The sequence below is a fragment of the Felis catus genome, chromosome A1, assembly GCF_018350175.1.
Source record: "Felis catus isolate Fca126 chromosome A1, F.catus_Fca126_mat1.0, whole genome shotgun sequence".
Classification (NCBI taxonomy): Eukaryota; Metazoa; Chordata; class Mammalia; order Carnivora; family Felidae; genus Felis; species Felis catus.
The window spans coordinates 192,617,821-192,633,674 of record NC_058368.1 but is presented as its reverse complement, the minus strand read 5'-3'; the positions used below and the strand labels follow the sequence as shown (position 1 = coordinate 192,633,674).

The 15,854-nt window shown below is 49.3% G+C and overlaps 1 protein-coding gene across 2 annotated transcripts; it reads right to left on the bottom strand.

Annotated features, from left to right (window-relative positions):
- Positions 1-12,358: 12,358 nt before the first annotated feature.
- Positions 12,359-15,560, bottom strand: HAND1 (heart and neural crest derivatives expressed 1). 2 transcript variants are annotated; one of them, XM_019839968.2, is made up of 2 exons: positions 14,713-15,374; positions 12,359-13,188 (listed from the first exon to the last, which is right to left on the bottom strand). In XM_019839968.2, exons 1-2 carry the CDS (start codon positions 15,262-15,264, stop codon positions 13,087-13,089), a joined length of 654 nt encoding a protein of 217 aa, XP_019695527.1. In that variant the 5' UTR covers positions 15,265-15,374; the 3' UTR covers positions 12,359-13,086. The 2 variants fall into 2 exon arrangements, with proteins under 2 accessions (XP_019695527.1, XP_003981409.1); XM_003981360.4 differs by having other exon boundaries at positions 12,360-13,191; positions 14,713-15,560.
- Between the last annotated feature and the right edge of the window lie 294 nt (positions 15,561-15,854).

Genomic DNA, 15,854 nt, shown 5'->3' with positions numbered 1-15,854 from the left:
AGCAAGACTTAAACTCAATAAAGAATCTGGTCCAGAGGTTACAATCCAGCAGCTTCAGCCTCACTGAGAATACTTGTTAAAAGTTTCCAGTGAGATCCTACTAAATGAAAATCCCCTCAAGTGGGGTCCAGGAAACCATTTTTATAAAATCTCCTAGAGCATTTGTATGCACATCCAGGTTTAGGAACCACTGAACTGAACCCTCGCCCCCAAACACACACACACACACACACCCAAGACTCAGGACAAGAAAGTAACTGTGTTCCACCTGGAACAGCTCAGAGGTGGCAGAGCCTGAGCAAATAGAGTGACATGCACAGCCACAGAGACACTGTTAAAATGCATCACTGGAATGGATACTCTTCAGTCTGGATAAAACCAGAATGAAAATAATCCACCGTTCCTAGCACTCTGCCTGGCATATTGGACAACATTATAAATGTCCAGAATTGAATCTTCCATTTGCTTAACAGTTTTTAGTTTATAGGGATCATTAACATCTAGAAACAACAATAGCTATCAAGTGCATTCCAGACAACACGCCGCTAGTTTTTCCTGCATTGATTCATTTCATCTCACTACAATTACGTAAAATAGGAACTGTTGTTAACTCCAATTTATAGAGGTGTAAATGCAGGCTTGGAGAGGAGGAGCTTTCCCAAGTTAAAAAGCTAGAGGCACTCCTGGGATTGGGTCCAAGGGTCATCTGGTCCGAGGGACATGTCAGCCTCACCGTCCAGGAAATCAGGAATGCCACACTTGGAAGGAATAGAGCCGCAGTTACCCTTGTCCAAATCAACTGAATTTACTAAACTTTAATGAGGGATTCCTAGAAGCCACTAAGACTCTAGTTAGGAAATTTAATAGGGTTTAATGGAGGTTAACAAGGTACATCCAACTTTCCAGCCAGGTTTTAACTTCCCAGAGCTGAGCGGAGATTAACAAGCCCAGGAGGTGTAAAGGCACCTGCGTGATTTAATGGGGTTAATGAAACTGTCAGAGGTTGGCCGAGAGGGACAGAGCCAGAGCATGCCGCTGTGAATGACTCAGTCTGGTTGAGGTCAAGAGACATTTACCGAACAGCTGAAGCCTGTCCTGTCCTGCCCTGGGCACCACAGGGGTAGCAGGTAAAAGAAGGCCACAAGCACCATGCCAGCCTTGGTTAGTCCTGGTTGGTGGGATTTGGAGTTTTCCTTTCCTCTTTGTGCCTTCTTGGTGTCATCTAAATCATTTATAATGGTGAATCATTTTCACCAAATCTATAAAATTAAAGCAATGTTTTAAGTTCCCTCAAAGTACCTTTTCTCCACATGCATAGTTTTTAGGTTATATATTCCTCAAAGCTGTAGAAAATAGAAAAGTAAAAACAACCACAATAATACAGTCTTAAATTTGGGCAGCACTTAACTGGTAAAGGGCCATCACCCATCGTCTCTGTGGGGTTTGTCATACCCTATGAAATCATGCTATACGAGGTCATACTGGTCAGTGGGAAAGCCAAAGTAAATCCTCTCTTCTGCCTCCCCGATTGGTGCAGTGTTTTCACTGAGCACCTACTATGTGACAGGCCTAATGTTAAGCACTTTACATCCCAGCACATTGCCACGTAGGTGCAAAAGACTAGTCTCATGACCCTAGATGCCACTTTTGCACACCTAGATGATAACTATTATTCTATTTCCTAGTTTAGAAAGGTGAAATCACTTGTCCAAGGCCACCAGAAAGTGGTGGGGACAAGAGTCAAACACAGGTCTGTCTGACCCCAAAGTGCGGTGTGCCAAGATGCTTGCTCGTTGGACAAGCTATTGTCTCATGGGAGCATTGTTCAGAGCAGTGAAGAAGTCATATAAAAGGGAACTGGTTCTAAAAGTATAATAAATATGTCAACACTGAAAAATAACATCTAATGACATGGAAGGGCTTTCATATCAGGTTAGAAATACTAGACAGGGGCACCTGGGTGGCTCAGTCGGTTGGGCGGCCGACTTCAGCTCAGGTCATGATCTCGCGGTCTGTGAGTTCTAGCCCCACGTCGGGCTCTGTGCTGACAGCTCAGAGCCTGGAGCCTGTTTCAGATTCTGTGTCTCCCTCTCTCTCTGACCCTCCCCTGTTCATGCTCTGTCTCTCCCTGTCTCAAAAATAAATAAACGTTAAAAAAAATTAAAAAAGAAAGAAATACTAGACAGGTGGGGTGCCTCAGTGGCTCAGTCATCAGTTAAGCGTCTGACTCTTGATCTCAACTTGGGTCTTGATCTCAGGGTTGTGAGTTCAAGCCCACACTGGGCTCCATGCTGGACGCAGAGCCTACTTTAAAAAAAAAAAAAAAAAAGAAATACTAGATATGTATACTATGTAGATATATATGTATACATATGAATATGAGTGATATACATATGTGGCTATGCAGATGTACATGTTGTATGTATACATGCTATATGTGTATACACACAAATACATGTTTCTGTACACACACACATACACACAAACACACACACACCCCTGTATCTGTGACTGTGGCCATATCAGTAGGCATATCAAAACACCTATTTACCAGCTCCACGTATACCCATACTATAACTGTATCTATATGATTCAGAGGAAGGGGAAATTGGAAGGAAAAGGCTTTGAAAATCAAGGGAACTTCCTAGAAGAAAAGGCTCCTAAGCAGGCCCTTGTAGAAAATGCAAGGTTTCACGGGAGGCAAGGATGAGGGGCAGCCCAGCTGGGAGCCTAAAGCCCCAGATACCAGAGTGAGGAGCATGGACTTTGGAGTCACCAAACCTGCTATTACCAAAAACCAAACCAAGCAGTGAAATATGGCCAAGAAAATGTTTGAGTGTCTGCTGTGTGCCCGGTGTCTGAGGGAATCTGGAAAGGGACTCCGTCCCCTGGGAGCTGAGAATTTCAGAGGAGTTCATTCTCAGACAGGGATGGAAAGTAATCCTTCCAGTGCTGAAATCCTAGGATCTGCAGGAGAGCTTCGGAGCCTGGCACCGGCCCTTCTTCTGACAAAGGAGCTGTGCACACTGGGCTCGTGCCCTCGTAGAGAAGCCGGTGAGGCTTAGCAAATGTAATGAGCTTAATTAAGCTAAGACGGCTAATGAGACTTCCTGAGGGTTCACGACGACTGGGAAGATGGGACTGTTCGAAGGGAGCAGCAGGAGGACACCTGTGCCCAACCAGACCCCTCTGAGGATCCTGCTTCGGGGATGCGGTATGCAGGGGCGGACCAGGCTTCAGGGGGAGCAATGCAGTCAGCTGGACAGGGGTTGGACTTTGCCGTGTCAGCAAGAAACTGCCTGAAAGTGAAACCATTACTAATGAAGCTTAGGGGAGCCCAAAGGATGAGGACTGAGGAAAGCAACTACCGACACATCCCCAGCCTGTCTACTGGGGTTCATCTCAACTAGAAGAATTTGAGCTTCACTAAAGCCAATTGAAAGGCTATGGGGCACCTGGGTGGCTCAGCTGGTTAAGCGACCACGTTGGCTCAGGTCGTGATCTCTGGCTCTTGAGTTCCAGCCCATGTTGGGCTCTGTGCTGACAGCTCGGAGCCTGGACTCTGCTTCAGATTCTGTGTCTTCCTCTCTCTCTCTCTCTCTCTCTCTCTCTCTCTCTCTCTCTCTGCCGCTTCCCCCACTTGTGCTCTGTCCCTCTCTCTCAAAAGTAAAGAAACATTAAAAACATTTTTTTAATTAAAAAAAAAAAAGAAACAGTTCCAAAGAGGCTCCACCACCATCAACGGTAAAGGTATTGATTTCTGGTTGCTAGTATCATTTTCAAATGCATACTATTCTTGTTTCTAGCAAGGAATATTTCCAAAGCTGTATATGGAAAAGTGGTCAGGACATACCCACAGAAACAATAGCTATTATTTGTTAAACACCTACTCAGTGCTAGACACCGTGCTGGAGTATTTATATGTAGATCATGATCCTCATACAGATCTGCAAAGAAGCGATTATTATCCTTGATTTTCTGATAGGGAAACTGAAGCTCAGAGAAGTTAGATGGCTTACCTGGGGTCTTAGGGTGAGCTGGAATTTGAACCTGTGTCAGTCTGACTCCTTGGTGCAACCTCTACTGCAGAGAGAAGTCGAATATCAACAGTGTGGGGGAGATGGGGGGGGCAGTAACAGCTGTTAGAACTTGAGATCCCAGAAGTCTGGGGCGTTCAGTGTAGGGGAAAAGCCCTCCGCATTAGCCCCGTGCAGTAGTGACAGAAGGGTTTGAGTTACCAAGAGAAGAGTGTTAGGTTCGGTGGTTCCTCTCCAAAGAAACAGAACAAAGTGCGTGATGCATTTTAGACTTTATACAGTAGGGAAACACAGACCCTTGCTCCAGCGTGCCTTTAGGGAAGAAGGCCTCCAAGGTCCCTGGGGAGTTAGCCTCATTCCCAGGACTCCTAGCTCTGTGAACTGTCTGGGTCCCCTTTCTGCTCCCCTGGTCTGCCAAAGGAAGTTAGAAAAAAGTGTGCCTGGGACTCTGGAGCCACTGCCTAAGGGAGTCTGGAGTATTTACTGGTGTCTGTATGCTGAACACAGAGGAAGGAGTACGGCCACCAGGTGGCGCCCGCCCCCCAGTAGCAGCCCGAGGCCCCAGGGGAAGGCTCAGGGGTATTTTCTGTCCCCTCACAGGTACTGTGTTTGGTGAGTCTTTGGGTCAAACCATTGTAAAAATCTAAACAATCAAGGCAGAAAGGGACTTAGATCTCTGGTCTGACTCGCTCGTTTTACAGAGGACACCAAGGTCCAGTGCGGGCAAGGAAATGCACAAGGTCGCACAACAGGCTAAAACCCCTTCTTTTGACCACTGGCTCTGGTGCTTTTCTACCACATTAAGCGTTGTCACACTCCCATGAACACCTCCCACACCCCACCACTGAACTGCCAGAATACCACCCTGAGGCAAGAGCTGTAACTCCAGGGCCTGGGGAAAGCCAGGCTCCTTTTCCTCTTCCCTCCATTCCCTGTCGCTTCCGAATCAGGCAGCCCAACCCCAAGTACAACAGAGGCACTAACACTAGTTCATGCTTACCACTGCCCACTCTGGGCCAGGCTGAGCGTTTTCCACTCATCATCCAGTCATTACTGAATCATCACATCTCTGTGAGCCGTCCTGCTTTCCCTTTCACAGAAGAGGGCTCTGGGTCTCAGAGAGGTTAGGAAATCTGTCCAGTGCCACACAGCATATCCCACCAGCTCATCTGGTTGTGAGCACAGGCCTGGGGGTCAGTCCAGACCTCTCTGTTCACCTTGGCCCTGTCTCCTGTGCTATATTCTCTGTTTCAAAACACTTTGAAAGACCTTTTCCCATTTTAGCCTGACAAGAGTTCTGTGGATTGAGAAAAGGCATCATTAGCCCATGGTAAAGATTAGAAAACTGGGGCCCAAGATGAGTGGCCCAAGGTCACCTGACTCATGGTAGGCTTAGAGCTGGAAAGCAGGGCTTTACCCGCTGTGTGGAATACACCAAAAGACATTCCACACCTCACTGCCCAACTACAGCTCTGCTGATGTCTCCTGAACTCATGGAGCTCAGCAGCTGAAATTGCAGGCTTGGGAGACAGACGAACCTGGGTCTGCATGCCAGCCCTGGCACTCAGTTATGACTGTGCATGAGTTACCTACCCTCCATTCCAGTTAGGAAGAGTAAATGAGCCTATAGACGTTGCATACCACTGCCTGGAACACAGGAAGTGCTCAGTAAATGGTGGCTGTTTATCGATATGATTCACTAAAGCTCTGTGTTTAATGTTCCTGCTACATGAGCCTTAAGACCTACATTGTCCAATACAGCAGCCATTAGGCGAGTGTGGTTATTGAATGCTCAGAATGTGGTCCAAACTGAGATGTGCTCTAAATATACAATACACCCCTGAATATGAAAAAAAAAAGAATGTAAACTATCTCATTAATAATTTTTAGAGTGACTACATGTTGAAATTGTATCTTAGACATATTGAATTAAATAATGTATAAAAATATAATGTTCCATTTCACCTGTTTCTTTTACTTTAAAAAAAAATTTTTAATGTTTATTTATTCTTGAGAGAGAGAGATAGAGCGTGAGCAGGAAAGGGGCAGAGAGAGAGAAGGAGACACAGAATCCGAAGCAGGCTCCAGAGTCTGAGCTGTCAGCACAGAGCCCGATGCGGGGCTCAAACTCACAAACTGTGAGATCATGACCTGAGCTTCAGTCAGACGCTTAGCCAACTAAACCATCCAGGGGCCCCTCTCCTATCTTTTTGTTGTTGTTGTTAATATCATTTTTGAGAGCCAGAGCTTGTGCAAGCGGGGGAGGGGCAGAGAGCGGGAGACAGAGGATCCCAGGCAGGCTCTGTGCTGATAGCACCCAGCCTGGTATGGGGCTCAGACTCACGAACCACGAGATTATGACTCAGGCCAAAGTTGGATGTTCAACCAACTGAGCCACCCAGGCGCAGTGCCTTTACCTTTTCAATGTGACTCCTAGAAAAATTATAATTACATACATGGCTCACATTTGTGGCTCACATTGTATTTCTACCATACAGCATTGCCTTCGTTTCAGGAATTCAGCTGTTGCAGCCTACCTGCCCTGCTTTACCTTAATGATGTGGAATACAAGGGCTTTGAACCAGGAATCCACTCACTGGCTGGGTGGCCTTGGGCAAGTCATTGCAACTTTGTGCCAGTTGGAAATGCAGGTTTCCCTGCTCTCCGAAAGCAGAGCATTCCTATGACACCTTTTGTAAGCCAAAATGGCACAAGGCAAAGAAGCAATTCCTATTAATCTATGTGGGAAAAAATGTGAGCATTCCCAGACCCCAGAAATAACTTCCTAAGCTTTTGTGATACCTTAGGACACACCTTGCTAATGGGTGCTCAAAATTAATAGATATAGAGCGCAGATGCTCACAGACACAGTCCAAAGCTCTGGCAGCTTAATGCTGAGATGCTGAGTGTAATTCCCGGGGAAGGAGCTTGGTGGGGCCACTCTGGCTGCTGGGGGTGCACGCTGCCTCTATCACGCCTCACTGCAGAACAATCACTGAATGCAATTTTCACTTTTTGCTTTTTTTTCATAAAAGCAAAAATTCTCAGGGCACCTGGTGGCTCAGTTCGTTAAGCATCTGACTTCGGCTCAGGTCATGATCTCACAGGTTCTTGAGTTTGAGCCTGAGTCGGGCTCTGTGCTGACAGCTCAGGGCCTGAAGTCTGCTTCAGATTCTGTGTCTCCCTCTCTGCCCCTCCCCAGCTCACACTCTGTCAAGCTATCTCTCAAAAATAAACAAGCATTAAAAAAACATTTTTTTAAAAGCAAAAATTTTCTTCTAATCTTTTGGTTAGTAGAAAACAGGTACTAACATAGGTCTTTCATAAAGCAAAGTGGCAGAACACAAACTTCCGAAAAGAGGGGGATACCTGTACATCCTACCTGTCTAAAATAAGAAAACAAACTGAAATAAAATCCTCAATGCCTCACAGGCTATTGTGAGGATGAAATAAAATAATAGAAAGATCTACCGAAGACAATGTGGTCCTTTGTATGTCTTATCTCATTCAGTCCTCACACACCCCAGGAAGTTGGGGCAATGATCTCTCCCACTTCGTAGGTGAGGAAACCAAAGCTGGGAAATATCCAGTCACTTTTATGGAGTCTCTTGGTCATTGTGTTGTTCTATATCCTGCACTAGAAGCCGAAAGTAAACAAAGGGCAAAAAGACTACAACTCGCCTCCATGACCTTGGGCAAGTCCCTCTGTTCTGTGGGCCTCAGTTTCCCCTTCCTGTAAAATGAGGGAAGTGTTTGGATGGTGGGTGAGGATCTTTGAGGTCCCAGTGTTACAGGGCGGTTTGAACACTTCAGTGAAAACAGGACTTCTGGAACTCTTCGAAAGTCCGATGACTTCCATTGTCCATTCTGTGGGGATAAATGTGCATTTCTGTTTGTTTTAATAACATTTGTAGGAGCTTTATATAGTGTCTATGTCTGCTTACATTAGACGCTGTGTATTATAGTTAAGAGTCTTTCACCATTTCCCATATAAACCTTGTTTTTTATGGGTTTGGGAGAGCTCAGCTGTAAAAACTCTCTCGGCTGAAAAAAAAATTTTTTTTTTTCAAACAAATTAGGTTTAAATCAGGAGACTGGTTTCAGACACTTTAGACCCTGCATATTTTTTCTTCCCAGTCACTTTTCATTTAAAAATGAGACTGGCTGATTTCTTAGTTTCGTTTCTTTTATGGGGATTTTGCAAGACCAAAAGCTTAACTGTTGGTTGCATGGAAAGAATGGATCCAGAGCCTTTTCCAAGGGCGCCCCGGGCCTGAAGTCTGCAGATGGCCTTCTAATCCTGGCTCAACCTTTGACTGGATGTGTGACCCTGAGCTGGTCATTTCACCTCTCTGGGCTTTCCTCTCTCCTGGCAGTGAGGAACACGATCCCTGCGCCGATCCCTTCTAGTTTATGGGCAGAAGCGTATGCTCACAGAAGTGTAAGTTCCAAGGAAAGATGAATGTGCTATACAAATATCCGAGGCTGGTGCAAAGAATAACATGCTGAGTTTTTCACCAGCAGAAAATACATTCCTGGAATCAGGGTGTTCCAGTCAGGACAGGACCTAGCGGTCCAGGAGCCTGCCGCCTTCCTCATGTTATAGATGGGATCCACTCTGAGCCGGGGCGAAGGAAAAGAGCTACTGGTGAAGGCTGCGGTTAGAACCCTGATTCCTTCTCCACCCCACTTCTTTCTTTCTCCACCTTACTTTGGGGACCAAGGAGGATTCAACTGAGGAGGCTGTATTTTTATGAACACACACACACACACACACACACACACACACACACATCCTGGAGGTGCTCTAAGATGTGGCGAAAAGCCCCGTCTCTGCGTCTCTGCTGCAGCCAGAGATGCCCTTTGATCCAAGCCTATCCACCTTTTACCATCTGTGTGACTTTGAACAAAGCCCTTCACCTTTCAGTGTTCTGCTGCCTCAGTATTAACCTCATACAATCTTTGGAAATAGTACATACTAAGGGCTTAAATAATTTCCCCTACAAATTTCAGTTGTTGTGGATTACTTCATGCATTAATAAGTTTTAAATGTAAGAAAAATAAATCAATAAATGTAAGTAAAGATTATATTTACTGTGTGGAAGGCATAATAAAACTTCACAATAAATATTTACTATTGTATATTAATTGGTGATGATTATTAGAATTCTTTCTCATTCATTATATTTATACCCACAGTGCCTAGCACAAGGTGGGTGCTCGATTAATGTACGTTGCATAAAGTGTATGAAAATTACAATGGTCACAGGAGAAATTAGAAGGAAATTGCAGCTCAATTTTTTTGTTGTAAAATACTTATTTGTTGTTTAAAAATGTAGAAAAATATACCTAAGCAGAAGGAAAAGTCAAAATTATCCTTATTCCCAAAACTCAGAGGTAGAGGTGTAAATGTTTTGATGTATATTCTTCCACTTTTTCTCCACGAATGATATTTAATTAGCTACTTTTACATAAAGCAGGTCTCAATAAACAACCTTTAGCAACCTGGGAGGGTTTTTTTTTTTTTCCTGCACTTAATATATCATGAACAATCTCCATGTCAGTTGCTACACTTTTTCAAGTGACTGTGTTGCAACCCACTGTACTGACGGATTTAATTAACCACTTCTGTAATTATAACACATCAGGTGCCTTTTGTATTTTTCACTCTTTAGCAGAATAGTCCTGCAGTTAAAGCTTTGTAACATCAGTGAGTATTCCCTTACAGTCAATTCCTGGAATTTACTTTTAAATTAGTGACCATTCCATGTTCCCCCTAGATTAAAAGGGGGAGGGTGATGTTAATTCAAAAATACTAATGACACCGCCTCTGCCTCAGCTGGATTGAGGTAGGTTTCTGACAAACCGCGCTGAACCCTGGGAGAGAATGAGAAAGCGAACGCCAGGCTCTAGAGCCATTCCATGGAGGGAGCGCTGAAGAAAGGTGAGAGGCTAGAGAGTCGGCGAGGGGGAGAGAGGACCGGGAGCCCGAGTCTGGAGAACCCCTGGTTTGTGAAACCTGGAGCAACCCCGCTCCTCTCTGAGGGCTGGGCTTTTGCAGCCCGCGAGGGAGGGCCGCAAGTGTGGCTCTGGCGTTCCAGGGGACAGTGGGAGGGCATCCCCGTCACCCTCGCAATGGGCAGCCCCCGTCCTCAGCTCTCCCTGAGACCATGGGGCCACATGGCTGGGACTGAATTTGAGGCTCCAGCTCTGTCTTCTGAAATGCGGCTTAGGCCCGGCCCGATGGGGTTTTCTGAGGGGGCATGGTTATGCCAAGCTTGGCTCTGGCTGCTGCGGGCGGTACCCCTCGGTACCCTCTCCACTTACTGGTCAGGGCTCCAAGAAAGCAGAACCCGGGTGCGCATTCCTACCGTGCCTAGGATACCTCCCGGAGCTAAAAATAGTCGAGGGAGCCGAGCTCTGTGTAAAGCCAGAGAACCGGCTGTGAACTCAACTGAAGTCCTGGGTTCGAATCCAGATAAGGTCCCCTCCGTACGGAGGCACCTCGATCCACTTGCTCTCCGAGTCTGTTTCCCCCATGCGTGCCAGAATTTCTAAGGGGTTTCTCAGCCCTCGGAGAGAAAAAGAAAAAAAAACCCTCGATTTTTCTTTGCTCCTTCCCGAGGGCCTTGGGGCCTCGGGGCCGGGGACTGAGGCCGGGGGGAGGGGTGGGCCGGGCGGCTCATTACCGCGAGGTGTTGCCCTAGTTAAGTCGCGGGCCCGTTTGATCTGGCGGCGGGTGGCGAGAGGGAAAAAAGGAAAAAGTAGGGGGGTCAGCGTAAAGAGACGCTCACACCTCCCCCACCGTTTCCTCGCACCCATAAAACACCTTTTATTAACTCCTTCGCGTCCGGAAGGGCTGGCGTGGCCCATTCAGCTCCTGCCACGGTGTTTACAGCCAAATCTAATGGGGCCCCATATTCACCCCGATGCCGGGACGAGGCGCCTAAGACACGCCTGATCCCGGAGCTGCCTGGGGTCTCCTTTTTTGGCGCGCGCCCCAACGCGAGGGCCTCCAACTCCAGAGCAAGGAAACGCCCAGAGACCCGCGCGTGCGTCTGCGCGCCTCCCTCGCAGTGAGCGCGGAGACCCGGGCAGGCACCGCAGACCACCGGTTCCCTCGTGCAACTGTGGGAGCTGTTAGGACACGTAAAAGCGCTTAGCTTAGAGCCTAGCACACAGTGGCGCGCAAACAAGACTAGTTATCTGTACACTGTTACTTGGGGACTCGTAACGCCAGCGTTTGCCTGCCCCACTTTAGCTTTCCTTGCATCCGCACCTTAGCAAATGCACCGCTTCTACTCATCCCCACACCCAGTCATGGGTGCGCACGAGGGGTCACGAAACCAGCTGTCGTGCACGAAGTGCCCTAATTAGCATGCACACACACACTCCCCCGCTTTTGCACAAATCCAGATGCTCTCTCACAAGTATTTGTTGAGTGCTTTCTTGATGGAAAGAAACTTAATTGTCTCGCTGTAACCATAAGCACTCACAAGCTTACTTTACTCACGGATAAAGTAGTAACCGCTATGATTTGTCATGCGTGCTGGGAGCTGCCCTAGGCAGACCCTGTGGTGGCCCCCGGCATAGCTGTGGCGCTCCGTGTGAGTTCCTGCACTATTACACGCACACCTATAAGATCAGAATCTCACGTACAGGAACATATTCCCCAGTGCAAACCGCCCCCCCCCCTTCCAAGTTGCACTGCCTTCGGATGCCGGTGGTTTGTGTGCCAAGCCCCCTTCCCAATAACCCCAAACTACTTACTGCCTGCAGATACTGGTGTGCATACTATCCTACACACAAGCCCCAGTGCTGACCCACATAAATCCCAGACTGTCCTCTCCGGGTCTAATTCGTTTCCAGTGTTCCCTTCTGTGGGTTCATTATATTCTAAGAACTTTCTTTGTCCCCCGAATAAATCCTTTATCTGCCTCCTTTTCCTGACTGGATTCGTAACTTGGTTTGACATTTATCAAAACAGAAGTCAGAACAGGAGGTTCTCTACCTAGCAGAAATGATGGGGCCAGTGGATATACCCACCAAGACATCACGCAGGCTACCTCCGATTTCAGAAAATCTTTTATTCGTCAAGAGCATAGATACTGCTTTGGCAAAGGGAGGGGGCGGTGAGTGGTCTTATAGGTTTGAGGTAGAAAAAGGGTAGGGATGGGGTAATAAACACCTGAGCACAGCAGGCATGGTAGGTAGTTTAAATACATAAAAACTTTTCAACATAGGGAAAAGTTTTTATTTAGGAAGGAAGGAAGGAAAGGAGAGAAGAAGGAAAGGAAAGGAAAGGAAAGGAAAGGAAAGGAAAGGAAAGGAAAGGAAAGGAAAGGAAAGAAGGAAGGAAGGAAGGAAAGGAAAGGAAAGGAAAGGAAAGGAAAGGAAAGGAAAAGGAAGTAAGGGAGAGAAAGAAAGGAAAGAGAGAAAGCGTTTCCCTTGAAACTAAGTAGGAAGTGCAGCGACAATAAAATAAAATAAAATAAAACAGCACTGTTTGTAGGAGAACAACAACAAAAGGCACCCCTCCATCTTCCTGGTTTGGTTCTCTTTCCCTGGCAGAAAACTACTGATTCCTCTTATTGCATTTTAATTAGGAAAGAGAGCGCCTGGGGGGTTTTGCCGCAAAGCTGACTGGAGAACGAGGAAGAGAGCCAGAAGGCATAGTGGAGAAAGCATGGGGGTTCTAAATTCGCCCCAAGAGGGTTGGAAGGGTGCTTTTTAGCGCGCTGGAGTCCCGCAGTCCCTTTCTCCCGCATTGTGCAGCCAAGAGCCACTCTCTCAGTTTGGGGGGGGGGTGTGGATATATATATATATTTCTCTTTCTCTTAATGTATTAAAATCAACTTCAAATGACATTGCACGTGCGATCCAAGTGTGTTGTTGCAGCCAGCGACCTGCCAGCACGCAGCAGAGGCTCTGCGGGATGCGCCCTTATAAGCCCCCGGCACCCAGAGCCTGGCCCTCGCCGCCGCCTTCCTCTCCTCCCGGGGCTCCGGGTGTCGGGCAGCGGTGAAGGGGTCCTCGGCGCGGCCTCAGCTCACTGGTTTAACTCCAGCGCCCAGACTTGCTGCGGCCAGCCTGTGCGCCCTTTAATCCTCTTCTCTCCTGGGCCCAGGGCAGGAGGAAAGCCTTCGTGTTGCTGCTGCCAGAGGACACACACAAGAAAAGAGGCGAGAGACAGGTTTAAATTTTTCTGCTCCGATCGCCCAGGCATAGAGTTGGGGTGGGGAGAAGGTTTTGGGAGAAGTAACTGGGCGCCTTTAAATAAGTGACGGATTTCTGTTTGCGACATAGACAAACAGGCTCGTAAATTTGCCTTTATGCGCCAGAGTTCCTGGGGGCCCGGATGGGTTGGGCAACTTCTGGAGGTTTGGTAACGAGGATTTTCTGTGCCTGGTGAAATTGATGCGCGTACTTTTGGCTTTAGGGCGCCAAAGGATGGCCGCAGAGGCGTTGGAATGGGAAGAGTGGGAATCGACAATTTTCCCGCTCTCGGACCTGCTCCCCCTACAAGTCCCACTCGCTTTCCAACCTAGTTTAGCGTCTGGGCTGGCTACTGGGTTGAGTCTCTCTGCTAGTGGACTGGGAGCCTCAGGTGGCTGGGCGAAGGAGGAACCAGTGGGCCTGGCCCGCCATCCTCCTTCCCGGCTCTTAGCAGAAACCAAGCGGTGCTACTTGAAGGAGGCGGCGACCAGCAGTGGGTGGGGATACGCCCAAAAACTCCCGGCGGGCAGGCATCGCCCCGGCCTGCCTTTCCTACATCCCGACGGCTGTTTGGAGACTCGATGCCTATCGATCTTTCCCAGTCTCCCCAGATGAGCTATCCCTAGTTTACTACAGCCCCTGTGGGTCAAAGAAAACCCGGCGGGGCTCTACAGCCAAACGTGCGGCGGGCCTGAGCGCAGCAATTTAGAGAAAATAGTTCGCCAGCCTGGAAATCGCCTCCTTCGGAGGTCCCAGAGCCCTAGCCCAGCGGAACCGCGCTCCAGTAAGTGTCGCCCTCACTGGAGAGGATCGAGTAGGGACTGCGATCTCCAAAGCCAAAAGCAGTAGGTGAGACCCGTGCCTCTTGGTTGTCAGCCTTTACACACAAAACAATCAAGGTCGCCCTCAGAACTAGCTCCTGGGCAGTGGGGCAGTGGGACGCGCCCCGGAATGGGAGTAGAAGACCTGACTTGTTTTACCCCAGCTCCACCTCTGAGTCCTCGGGTGGATGACCTTTACCTCCCCGTCCCACTCTGGGCCTCAGTTTCCCTATCCGTACAACAATGTTAGTAGCCTAGCCTCTCCAGCAAAAACCCTTGGAAAACAGTAACTGAGTCCACGTGCATAAATCGACACTCAGGCACATTAAAGTAACAAATTCCTGCAGCATTCTTAACGTGGATTCCCGGAAAGCCCGGGGATGGATCAAGACCCCTTTGAAATTGGAAGCGAAATAGAAGATGTGTGCATTTTCTCGGGTCTGAATCTTCCCTACAAATTAATTCAAATATGAATCTGCCTCCCACCACACACGCGATCCCACACTACGGCCTCAGAGCTCTCCGCAGCCTCTCAAAATCGCACACACAGCAACGCAAACCCCTTCCGCTCATACAGGGCCTGCGGGTGCTCACCCAGCCAGCACCCTTGGCCGGCGCCTGCAGGCCCCCTGACTTACCAGATCCCTTTTCCGCTTGCTCTCGCGGCCGCCATCCGCCTTCTTGAGTTCGGCCTTGAAGGCTTCGGGGTCGCCGGCCTGAGCGTCCTTGGCCAGCACGTCCATCAAATAGGCGATGTAGCTGGTGGCCAGGCGCAGCGTCTTGATCTTGGAGAGCTTGGTGTCGGCAGGCACGTTGGGGATGCACTCGCGCAGCTCTGCGAACGCGCTGTTAATGCTCTCCGTGCGCCTCCGCTCCTTCTTGGGTCCCGAGCCTTTCCGCCGGCCCAGCCGGCCGCCGAGCGCCTCCAGCCGCGCGGGGCTCTGGCCGGGCCTGGCGTCCGGACCGTAGGCAGCGGTGGCCGCCGCGGCTGTGGGCGGTGGCCCGCCGGCGGGGAAGTCTGGGGCAGCGTCAGCGGGGCTCAGCAGCCAGCTCTGGAAGTAGGGCCGCTCCTGGTGACAGCGCGAGGCCGGGCCGAAGAGGAAGGGTTCGTGGAGCATGGGGTGCGTTGGGTGTGGGTGGTGATGGTGGTGATGGTGGTGATGGTGTGCGTAGCTGCCCACGAGGTTCATGTTGGAGCGGCCCCTGGCCTGCGCCTCCAGCCCGATTAGCGCCGCCCCATGCGCCCGAGAGACTGCCGGGGCCACCCGTGGGCTCTGGGGCGGCGCTCTGCTGGACGCCGCTTTCGGAGAGTCTGGGGCAAGGCTGGAGACAGACGCGCAGCCCACCGGCCTCTCGCAAGCTAGGACGCCGACGCCGGGAGACCTATTTAACCCTTCTTCGGCCTCCTCTTCAGGGTCTGGCTTATATAAGGCCACGGCTTTGATGTCAACCTCTCCCCGGAGCCAATGGCAGGGGGGCGGGGAGGAGGAAAAGGGGTGGCCGTCCCTGGCTTTAAGCTCAGCTAGCACCACCGGACTCTAGGCCGCCTGCGGGGACAGGGAGGCGGCCCCGCCTCTGCCTCCCCACCCCCAGTTCCCGGCTGGGCGGAGGCGGGGGCTACGTACTTGAGGCACAAGCCTGTCAACACCCTAGACGGTGGCTGCCACCTCCTTCCTGTGGACCCAAGGAAAGGCATCCAGAATCATCCAGCGAAAAGAAGGCCTTCATGTAGAGCTCACTCCTTGATTTTACAGATACGGAAACTGAGACCCAGACAGAG